The sequence below is a fragment of the Octopus bimaculoides genome, chromosome 3, assembly GCF_001194135.2.
Source record: "Octopus bimaculoides isolate UCB-OBI-ISO-001 chromosome 3, ASM119413v2, whole genome shotgun sequence".
In the NCBI taxonomy this organism is placed as follows: Eukaryota; Metazoa; Mollusca; class Cephalopoda; order Octopoda; family Octopodidae; genus Octopus; species Octopus bimaculoides.
In genome coordinates, this window is record NC_068983.1 from 136611464 (window position 1) to 136624284 (window position 12821).

Sequence of the window (12821 nt, forward strand, 5' to 3'; positions counted from 1 at the left end):
ATAAAAGACACCATTTCGAGCGTGGCCGTTTTCGTGCGGGTGACACGTAAAAGCACCCACTACACTCTCTGAGTGGTTGGCGTTAGGAAGGGCATCCAGCTGTAGAAATTCTGCCAAATCAGACTGGAGCCTGGTGTTGCCATCCGGTTTCACCAGTCCTCAGTCAAATCGTCCAACCCATGCTAGCATGGAAAGCGGACGTTAAACGATGATGATGATGATGATGATGATATATATATATATATATATACAGTGTGTGAATGAATGAATCCATGTACATACACAAAGAGAGGGAGGAGCAATAGTTGCTGCATACATCATCATTATCAATAAAATGTTTTCCTATATCATTTAGTTTCCCTGGCTATTTTTATTTTACATTTTTATTTATTTATTTTTAAAGAATTAATATGTTCGTTTAGTATTCTAAAAAGAGGATTGTTCTGTAAGTTACAGCTAGCCAAGTCAGTAGGATATATCATTCTACTGACTTGAAGTATCAAAAATTCATCTTTTAAGACATTTAACATTTGCATATGTAATCAATTAGTTAAAAAACTTTGTTCAACTGATATTATCCATACACTTACTTGACAAAAACGTCTTTCTAAAAGCAATTTTAAATTTTACCAACTAAATCCACTTTGCTGTGAAAAGTAATCATTGTAAAGCACTTACAGTTAGTCATTGTAAGCAATGTTAAAGTAGATTTTTATGATTTATTAGCACTTCATTAGCATACAATAAATAAAGGTAAAAAAATGAATTGGTAAATAAAATATCAAATTACCTACTCATATGTTTTAAGTTTATATCTGCTGCTGGCATTTTGTTGTATTTTGGGGCAAAACACATGATTTAACAATGCCACATTTCAACTAGCTTCTCAGAATAGGTGCCAGATCATTTCAGAATAGTAATTGTTACAATAGACTGGCATCTTATCCATGAGGCAAGATTTTACTCTTTATCACTTCATTCCAAGAAACTGGAGCTAAGCACCTGCTGTCCAAATCCAATCAGGGCTTATGCACATATACATTTGTGGATTGAAAATCTTCTTTTATGCAGAAGAGACAGATACCAACCAACAGTAATATTGTTATCTAACAATATTAAAAAAAAAAATAGAAAAGAACTGGCACTCTAGTACATGTTGATTGAGTTATGACATCATGCAGATCAATATCTAATAAAGGCTTTGTATAAATGATGTGGACATTTTATATCTAATTTGAAACTTGTATATCTTATATGACTTCTATTTCTCTCTCTTCTTCATTCCTTCTGACTTTCTTTCTACTCTATCTGCTCACACATATATACATATACATGTGTGTGTTCAGCAGAATTGAACAGGGAAGCATGCTGAACACATCTGTATGTCTATAAATTTTTAATGAGTTATTACCAGTATATTATAAGTTTTGCAAATTACTAATTTCATCTCTTATATTTTCATCTGTTCAGTATTTTAATTTGTGCATAATCCAATTATACTAAGCTGATATTATTTCCATATATATTGAGCAGTGTATATGTTATTGGACTGCAAGATCAAAGATCTGGTGGTCAAGTCCATTGCAAGTGCTTTGTTGTGATTGTAGTTTTTGTTTAAATCCTAGTGAACTCTGATTAAGCAGACATATGACCAAACGTATCCCAGCCATAACCATCCTGTTTTTTTTTTAGGGTTTTGTAAGATTACATTAGCTAATGTATCTTTTCTTCATTTATTAAATGGTAGGAGGTAATTTAAAGGAGATTTGGTTACTGTTGTAGCAAGTTGAATAACACTGCAGAGGTTCTCTCATTAGTTCCTGCAGTTATTTTGTTATATATTTAAGCAGTACACTTAATTTTCCAAGCTTAAGTTTCACTGAGCTATATCATACTATACCATCTTAGACTATTGCCTCCAATATACCAACATACTACCCATGCAAAAATTTGTTTCTCATCGACTTCACATTTTGAAACCAGAACTTGCTGGAGGTTAAGTAGACATTTCCTTTTTGATTTACATAACCTTGGACCTAGATTGACCTCATCACCTTTATGAATAACACAGGATTTTAATGCATAATTAACTATGATACAGAATATGTATGCATATTTAGAAATATACTTCCTGGACTACAAGGAGTTATAGGATTGGTGCTCAACTCCAGTTTCTGCTTATGGATGACAAATAATTCTCTTTTCTGTGGCATACTAGCCTACTATAGGTAGCTTCCCATGGAAGTAATTATACTCAGTAATTCATACCAATGAGTTACAATTCTCACAGTAGCCACTCAGTGAACCTAGACATTGACAGTTAAATATCTTGGCTAGAGATACAAAATAGCACTGATGACACAACAGAGACCATTGGTTGTCTGGTCCATGTTTTCATTTAAATATTTGTAACTGGAAAACTATCAGAAAATAGATGAACTGAAACAGTGTGCAAATTAAGACACAGAATATGTTGCTGTTTTTATTCTTGAAACCCATCCTGTTCGTGTGTGTGTGTGTGTGTGTGTGTGTGTGTGTGTGTGTGCATGTGTGTGTGCGTATGCATACATGTGTGGGTGGGTGTTTAAGATATTGTCTTTTCTTAAAAGTATATTGCTTGTTTTTCCTGACTAAGTTGCTGTTTTTTTTTTCTTATATTTATAGTGTTATTAGCACTGTACTTTCTTTTTTGAATAATGATGGCTTTGACGTTAAAGCCTTGCGAGCGTTCCGAGTGCTGAGGCCTTTACGACTGGTGTCACGTGCACCAAGTAAGTAACTTACAGTTTCTTCATTCAAGTGTTTTGTACTTCATCCATTTCAAGATGAGTATCATAAAAATGCTTTATATAGTTTGTTTTGAAATTTTATGATTTCTTTAACTTTGAGATCTTATTTAATTAATCTTAAAAAATATTATTTTATATGAGACAGTGGATGGCTGAACCTATAGCTTCCAGGACAACCAGTCAAAAGGTTGGTGATTTGTTACTTGTCACTGCCTGCCACTGCATTGTACCTAATATACTTAACTCTGTGACCCAGTTTACCTTGTGCTAAGCAGGTACTATAGAGTGGAAAACAATGTGTTGTAAACAACAACTCTAATGTTAAATTGATGGATATTTTATTGGTTGTTGTGCTGGATTCAGTTCCTTCTGCAGTCCAAGAGAAAACAAGTATAAGCCACATTATTGTATTCCTCATTTGAATTATTACATGAAGTCTAGATCTTCAATGATTCTGTTGGTAAATTGGTCTAACTCTGGTGCCCTTAGATTGTATATTGAATATTGTCACTGTTTCTATAATTCTCATATTGATGTCTTTTGACAGGGTACAATCCTTGTTATAGGTGAAAGAATATAGGTTATAGAATATTATTGGTGCTTATTTTATCAACCCTAAAAGTATGAGAATTAATCTTGGCAGTATTTTAACTCAAAACTATGAGATGTCAATGGAATGCAATTGGGTATCCAGACTTTTGTTTTATTGACTTGGTCATTTCTACAGCTCTTTTCTATTCAATATTAAGTGAATATAGGGTACTGGAGATATACAAGAGTGCAGAATATGGAATTGAATGTGCTTTACAATATTTGTTTTTGTGGCTGAAGGTTTGGGGCTCAGTATATAGTATCAGACTTACTTTTCATTTTCACATTTATAATATAAGCAACAGTAGCATACCTAAATCAATTCTGTTAATTATCTAGCTTCCCTTAAAACGAAAATAGTTGATGTACCTAACCAAAATAAATCAATAAGTATAAAAATGGTGAACGAAACACTAGTTGCTATGCAATATTGAGTAAAATATTATATATTGTTTATTTCTATATTGACATTTCTGTTTTGCAGGTTTACAAGTAGTTTTGAACTCCATTCTTCGAGCAATGGTGCCTTTGTTACATATTGCATTACTGGTTATATTTGTCATTATCATCTATGCTATTGTTGGCTTAGAGCTGTTCTCAGGGAAAATGCACAAGACATGTTTTATTAAAAATACAGGTGAGATAGACCTATATATTTGTTTCTTTATGTGTGAATGTAGAGATAAGATCCATATATATATGAATCAAGAGGGTTCCAGGCAACCAACTGGCAACAGAGACTCTTTCTCTGGGTGAACGGTAGATTGTATATTTTTTGTGTATGAAATGTGATGCTGCATGGTAGCAAAACATGAGTACTAAATGCAGAGGATATGAACAGGCTGGAAAGAAATGAAGTGTGCATACTCTGCTTGATATATAATATTAGTGTGCATGAACAACAGAACAGAAAAGAGTTGGGTGAAAAACTAAGTATAAGAGGAATCAAGTGTAGTGTGCAAGAGAGTGAAAGGAACCTGGAGAAAAGGAAGGCATGGAAAGAAGTGGTGAAAGTTATCATGAGTCTGAACCCCATGAAGAAACCAAAGAACTGCAACAAGTGACATAATATGATAGTGGCTATGGTGATGTTCGTAGTGGTGACGGTGGCAGCAGAGGCGGTGGTGGTGGTGATTCTTTATTAACTTTTGTTATTTCAAGGTCTTCTACCTAATAAGGAATTATTGTTATTGCAGTTTTGTGTATCAATATAATATAAGGTTATAAGATGCTTTCTATATTTGCCTTAATATATATCATATAATGAAGAAACACCCTAACTTAATTATCACTAAGTCATAAATGCCTTTTATCTCTTCATGTCTTCACATATCATATTATCATAGCATTATAAAAATTAGCAAAATTCTCTCTCTAGATTTCAATATTATAATTTTATCAATTGAAAGATTCTGTTTTCATAAATTATTTTTATTTTGTAACATATTTTAACTTTGTTTTGGAAAAGAAAAAAACTGGAGGCATTTGAAATTTTAATGCAACAACAATATAAATTGAATAAAATACTCACAATCTTCACATTTGTAGTTTATGTGTGTATGTGCCTATTGTTATATATTTCTGAGCATGTTTCTAGCCTATGGGTTATGTGTGTGCATGTGCACATACTTACATGTATATCCAGGTATGTTCCATACAGAATCTGCCAGCCAAAGTGCTACAGAAAAGGTTCTAAACTAGGATCAATATTTCAATTGTTCGAGGAGTTCTTACCTCTGTTTGTTACAAAAGTTCTTCTCTCTGTTTAAAATATATGTATTGAAGACCAAATACATTTGAAGAATAGAGCAGATTGAAATTAGTATGATGTACAGGACATGTAGTATTCACTTGCATTACAAGTAGAGAAGGTTGGGTGAACCTAGCTTAGTGGTTAGGATTTTGGACTCATGATTGTAAGATTGTAATTTCAGTTCCTGTACCAGGTAATGTGTTGTGTTCTGGAACAAAACACTTCATTTCACATTGCTGCAGTCCATTCAGCCAGTAAAAATGAGTAATCCAGTAACAGGCTAGCATCCCATCCAGGAAAAATGTATATGCCAGAGAAACTAGGAAAGTGGCCCTATGATCCTTATGGAGTAATGTGGACTGGGAAGGGAGAAGGTATCTGTGCAATAAAGTTAGCAACCTGTGTGCACATGAGATAGTTAAACTGTATGGAAAAATTATACAAATAGTCAATGAGTGCTGGGTGATAAAGTGTCATGTCATGTGGGAGGTACTTAGTAGAAACAAACCAAGAAAGATTCAAGAAGTGATGAATTCAGATCTCACGATGTTTAGTCTTACAGACAATGTGATGTAGAATGAATAGAGATGGTGTTATGCTATAATGTAACCTATCTGTCATCCATTCTATATGAGGGTGGAGAAATAGGCAATGAAAGAATGATGATGGCAATGTACAAACATTATTTCCATCTTTGCTTCTAAATATTTCATATACATTATTTACATTTGACGAATATTTGTCCTCATCTACTCCAATTATGAAGAAAAGAGAGGATGCAACCAATAAACTGTCTACAGTCTGTCTATCCTATGTGAAAGGCCTCTCCGAAAAGATACAAAAGATATACAGCCCATGTGACATTAGGACAGTATTCAAGAGTAATACAACACTTCGCAAATATCTCCTTCGGGTAAAACCATCAATAGAAGAGAATATGACCAAAGATTACATGTACTCCATCCCATGCAGCTGTGGTAGGTTATACAAAGGCAAAACATGCCACCTCTCAAAATAAGGGTAGAAGAATATCGCAAAGCTGTGACACAAGGAGATATTGATAAATCAGGTATAGCTGATCATGTGTTACCAACAAACAAGATGAGGACAAATATCCGTCAAATGTACATAATTTCTCATCTTTTAAATATAGAACTGTATTTCATATACAGTTTGAAATTATAGTGTGTGTGGGGAGGGGTGCTAATGAATTCAGTGTATATTGGTGAATACGATACTAAAAAGATGTGCTTAATACAAGTGGTATAATGATATGAATAATGAAATAGGATAGTATAAAATTAATCACTTACACAGTCTAAAGTATTGCATTTTAATACATCAAGCATTAGTGAAAAGACTTTCAACTGCTTTATAGTCACAAAATAGTTGAAAATATTTTGATTCATTGTGAAAGGTTTCATTGAGATGTAAAGTGATTTCATAGGTTGTAATTAACCTCATTTAGAAAGGATAGTAAAGATATGAGATGCTGAGTGCTTCATGCTGAGTGTATGGAGTGAGAGAATGAGTAGTGGGAATGGAAGTTAAGGGAAGGTTTTTTTTTTGTTTTTTTTTGTGGAGGTCAGGAGCAGTTGGGTGAATTCTTAAATTTCTAGGGGTATGTGTGTGTAGTGTTCATTGTGGTGACAGTTTATGAGTGAAGGGATGTTACTCTTACAGTTAAATTTTCTTGCGGATGTTAAGTGTTGTGGAAATGGGCCTATTATGAGCAATTGAATAGTTAACTGTGTAGGCTTTTGTAGTTATTCAGTAAATGGAATACATAAGTAGAGAAAGGTATGAGTTTTGTATTACAGTTCACAAAGGCCACTGCTACAATGACACTGGCGAAAGTGAGATCGTAGCTGTAGCCTATGTCAATGTCGCATAACTGGCCCATTTAAGAGTACCCTTTAATTGTCAGGCAATACGCTGTGCTTGGGAAGACTTGTTGAGTCAAGTAAAATCATTGTTGTGGCCGATGCCAGTACCGCCTCACTGGCAGCCATGCCGGTAGCACATTAAAAGCACCATTCAAGCGTGGTTGATGTCAGTACCACCGAACTGGCTCCCGTGCCAATGGCACATAAAAAGCACCATTCAAGTGTGGTCGACGCTAGTGCCACCTGACTGGCTCCCATACTTGTGGCACATATAAAACACCATTCAAGCGTAGGCAATGCCAGAGCCACCTGACTGATTCCTATGCCAGTGGCTCATAAAAAGCACCATTCAAGCATGGTTGATGCCTGTACCACCTGACTGGGCCCCGTGCCAGTGGCACGTAAAAAGTACCCACTACACTCAGAGTGGTTGGCATTAGGAAGGGCATCCAGCTGTAGAAACCTTGCCAGATCAGATTGGAGCCTGGTGCTTACCAGTCCTCAATCAAACCGTCCAACCCATACCAGCATAGAAAGCAGACGTTAAATGATGATGATGAATGTTCCAAAGATGGAAAATGATCTTTAGCTTTTTTCTGGTGCATACAACACAGAAACTTGAAAATTGCTAGGATTTTTCACAGGCTCTACAGTTTTTCAAATAATTTCAAAATGTTATCCCTTAAACACCTTGACAAAGTAGTGTCTGCATGTCAAGTTTGGTTCTGAAGTTGTGTGTATGCAGTTTAAATGGGTTGACCAGTAAACTAATATAATGTTAGATTATTAGTGCATTTGTTAGTAATACATCAGTGCATCAAATGACTGAACTTGTCAGAAGTCTACCTTAGGCATTCAAGACCAGTTTTATGTAGTTACATGGTAGGATGGCATGAGAAGTATTACAGGGTTTGAGCTTTTTTTGTTTGATATTCAATACAAACTCAGTGAAGTTAGGAATAGTTGAATAGCTGACTTTATCTTTCACCATTCTGTTGAAAATTTTCTTAATAGTTCAGTCCTGTAAATGGCTGAACAGAAAATACCTAAAAATGGGTTTGTTTTTCAAATGTTTGTAGTATGTTTACTTGTAGTTAGATTATTGTGCAAGTTAGCACAATAAAGTTGTAAAAACAATACTCAACAGGTTTCACACCAAGTTCTAAAGATATTTTTGGACCAGCAAAAGATTCAGGTTACTTGATGAGGAATCAGATGAACCAAAAATTGCAAAACTGAGCAGCATATGGATCAAGGTTAATAACGAATATTACAGAATGTAGATAAATGATAGAGGAAGTTTCTCACCCTTAAATTAGGGAGCTAATAACTTCCTTTGATATAAATGTAGACAAAACAGGACTGAATAAGATATTCCATATGGATACCTCTTCCAATCCATCCAGCAAGGTAGTAACTAACACAGACCATGATGACCCTCCAGTCCATACCAGGATGGAAAGCAGACATAAAAGGGTGATAGTGGCATCAATTATATATATATATATATAAAGCTTGTAGAATGTACACTGAAATTTATCTAATGCACTCAATTTATATATTTGAAATTTTGTGTACACATACATGAACACATACATACACACTCTTTTCTCTCTCTCTCTCTCTCACACACACACATACACACACAGTGCTCTAATTATTTTGTTTTTTTCCTTTCCAGAACATTTAGCTTTAGAGAAACCTCATCCATGTGGAAAGGGATATTCATGTCATGCTGATACAGAAGACTGTAGAACATATTGGATAGGTCCAAGTGATGGCATTACCAATTTTGACAACTTTGGCTTAGCCATGCTCACAGTATTCCAATGTATAACAATGGAGGGGTGGACTGGAGTCCTCTATAATGTAAGTATCATGTTTCTTGCATTCCACTCATATGGGTCTGGTAATGTCAAAACATGATGATATTAATAATAATAGTTTCAAATTTTGGCACAAGGCCAGCAATTTCGAAGGAGGAGGTAAGTCAATTACATCGACCCCAGGTCTCACTAGGTACTTATTTTATCAACCATTGCCAGAAGGATGAAAGGCAAAGTCAACTTCAGTGAAATTTGTACTCAGAAGGTAAAGTCATACAAAATGCCACTAAGCGTTTTGCCTGATGTGCTAATGATTTTGCCTGCTCAATAATATTGATAATAATAACAATGCAAAGGAAAATATGTACGGTCATTTTGCAAGTGATATGAATGCCAAAACAGATACAGAAAACCAGTGGTTATAGATGTGGATGAGTGTCTTGAAGATTGAAATGAAATCTTGGTACAAGAACAAGCATTGAAGACAAATTTTGTGAAGTGCAGAAATGATAAAACAAGTGAGAGGAACAGATGCAGGATGTGTGGTGAGAGGGGTGAAGCAGTGTGGCACATTGTAAGTGAATGCCCAAAATTGGCTCAACATGAATACAAAAGGCGGCATGACAATCTGGCAAGAATGATCCATTGGGGGTTCTATGGAAATTATGGCCTAGAAAGATCAAAGACATGGTATAACTAAATCTGAAAAGCAGTTAATGAGAATGAGGATTGCAAAACTCTATGGGATGCAATGATTCAGTTTGGCCATCAGATTAGACATCAAAAACCTGATATTGTTGTGGTGAACTGAAAAGAAATAAACATGCTTGATAGTTGACATATCATGTCCTGGTGGGAAAAGGATCGAAGAAAAAGTAAACAACTATAATGAAGTGGAAAATATACAGGTTGTGGATAATAAAGAGAGTAGAGTTGATACCAACAGTGATTGGCACAATTGGAAGTCTCAATACCCAACTACCAACACAGCTCAAAAAGATTGGAACTAATGTAAAGATAGAACACCTACAAAAATCATCATTGTTTCAAACTGCAAAGTCCTCCACAGGGTTTTTGATCAGTAAACAAGTGCCACCTTAGTTTGCTGGCTGAGGACAGCTGACATTTTCAATCATTCTCAACAAAATAAGCTGAGAGTTTTCATGAGATAATAATAATAATAATGGTTTCAAATGCTGGCACAAGGCCAGAATTTAAGAGAAGGGAGTAAGTCAATTACATCAGCCCCATTACTCAACTGGTACTTATTTTATTGACCTTGAGAGGATAAAAGGCAAAGTCAGCCTCAACGGAATTTGAAATAATAATAATAATCATTTCTACTATAGACACAAAGCCTTAAATTTGGGGAGGGGGCAGTCAATTAGATCAACCCCAGTACGCAACTGGTACTTAATTTATCGACTCTGAAAGGATGTAAGGCAAAGTCAACCCCAGCGGAATTTGAACTCAGAATGTCAAGACAAAAGAAATTCCGCTAAACATTTTTCCTGGTGTGCTAACAACTCTTCAAGCTGACCGTAATAATAATTATAATTGTTTATAAGCTAGGCACAAGGCCTAATATTTGGGCTGGGGTGAAAATTGGTTAAATCACTCCTGAAAGAATGAAATGCAAAGTTAAACTTGGCAAGATTTGAATGCAGAACATAAAATGCCAGAAATACCACAAGACACTTTATCTGATGCTTTAATCATTCTCTTAATGTACACCCTTTTTAATTTCTAATTTAGGGTCAGAAGAGTTAGTTGATACCATCAACTCCAGTACTTGATTGCTACTTTATTTTATCAACCCTGAAATGATGAAAGACAAAGTTAATTTCAGTGAAATTTAAACTCAAAACAAAGAACTGTAAATAACTTTTTACAAGGCCAGAAATTTGTTCTCAGTACTTAACTAGCACTTCATTTTATTGATCTTTAATAATAAAACTGAACACAGCAGGATTTTGAAGATTTTGAACTCATTGTTAAAAGCTGAAACAAATACAAGGCATTTCATCTGATGCTTTAATGATTCTGCTAATACTAATAGCTGTTGTTATGATAGAAGCATTATAATGGCATAATTTGTAAAGCCACATATAACATGTTTTCACATAGATTATTGCATTATGCAATACACCAAATTAAATCCACTGTAGTGATACAATGTGAGTGCAATAGAAAGTTGGTAAACTCCTGATGAATCATGTCTGCAACAAAGGTCAATTTTCTGTTGAATCAATTCATTTGTGCCTTGTACCTGCAATCCTGATCATAGTTAATTGTCTGCAGACTTGTTATTCTCAACCTGTTTCCTATCTCACTTTACCCTTGGATCTACAAATTATATTTAATATCGTCTACCATACAACGTTATCCAGAAGATAATATCTCATTAAATTTTTAAAAGGGAACAATAGATCTAACAATCTCTTTGGAATTATTTCCCTATGATACACCATTAAGTAGATCCACTTTAGAGACCACTGCTTTAGATGGATGAGCTCTGCTTGGCTAACTTCCCCTTGACACACTGTATGCTGATAAATCTTCTGAAAGTGATCTTTTAATAATGCACATTAAGCTGTTAAATGACATATAACAATGTATTTTGCAGTGAAATATATAATGACAGTTGGTATATCAAAGAGAAACTAAATACAATGTTGTATATTTGCCCTTTTAAAAGTTATTATTCATGGAGATTGACCTGAAGTTAAAACTCAGCTTTAAATTTCAGTTGTTGATTATTCAGTTCTGTAGTGTATGTCATCATCACACTAACAATAGTAATATTGATCTTTCTCATTGACACAATACCCGGTACTTATTTTGTTGACCTCAGTGGCAAAGTAGACACGGTTTGAGCTCTGAAAGCATGAAGATAAAACACTAAGAACTGTTAAATACTTAGCCTGATAATGCAGGTGGCTAAGTCATTTACTTTTATACTAAATGTTTTACCAAATCCAAACTTCAATAGTATGAGATCCATAGTCAAACTTTTGGTAGAGTCAACTTAATTTTTTGTCCCTACATTATCAATAAAATAAGCAACAGTAATAAAGTGGAATTGATTCAGTAGACTATACATTACTCAGAGAATCTCTTCTTTATATTTAGAAACAATTTTTTTTAAACAACTTAGAGTGGAATTCTAAATTGGTATAGAAGGTAGTGAACCCTGTCTTTGATTTAGTTTCATTTTCTGATTGTATCTTTTAACAGTTTGCTTACATTTCTAATACTTTATGCATTATCATTCCCAGAATGATAACATAATATCTCAGTAATCTATACCTCACATATCTGAAAACTTGTTTCCACATAAGAAATATCATTATTACATGAATCTTTATTAAAGAAAAAACAGGTTTTGTTTGGCTATCACTCAGTTATCAGTATATATATATGTATGTATGTGTGTATATATATATATATATATATATATATATATATATATATAGATAGATATAGATTCAGATGAATATGGTACTTAAGTTGAGGCACCAGAATTTAATATGGTATTATCCATACAATTTCAAAGTAAGTTGATTAAATTCAAAATAAGCAACAAGGATATTCAGAGGTAATGCAGTACGATCGTTTATGCAACTCCATTTAATTAAACAATGCAATCATTACATCAGTTTAAAATGCAGAGCAATCCTCAGCTGCACAAAGACAGAATTTAATTAAATTAGAACAGATGGACACATTAGCATGATAGTGAAGACAGCATGTTCTTTGTCTATTTCCTTAACTTCTTGGAGATTTTAGATATAATTATACTAATGTGTCTATCTGTTCTAATTTAATTAAACTCTATGTCTTTGTGCAGCTGAGGATTGCTCTGCATTTTAAATTGATGTAATGATTGCATTGTTCAATTAAATGGAGTTGCATGAAACGATCCTACTGCATTACCTCTGGATACCCTTGTTGCTTATTTTGATTTATATATATA

The 12821-nt window shown here is 34.2% G+C and overlaps 1 protein-coding gene across 1 annotated transcript in view; it reads left to right on the plus strand.

Moving 5' to 3' along the window:
* Nucleotides 1-12821, plus strand: part of LOC106872359 (muscle calcium channel subunit alpha-1-like) — a 434563-nt gene that overhangs the window by 212900 nt on the left and 208842 nt on the right. The window contains 3 exon segments of the mRNA XM_052966564.1: nucleotides 2665-2771; nucleotides 3865-4017; nucleotides 8701-8888. Coding sequence (XP_052822524.1) covers nucleotides 2665-2771; nucleotides 3865-4017; nucleotides 8701-8888 — 448 coding nt within the window.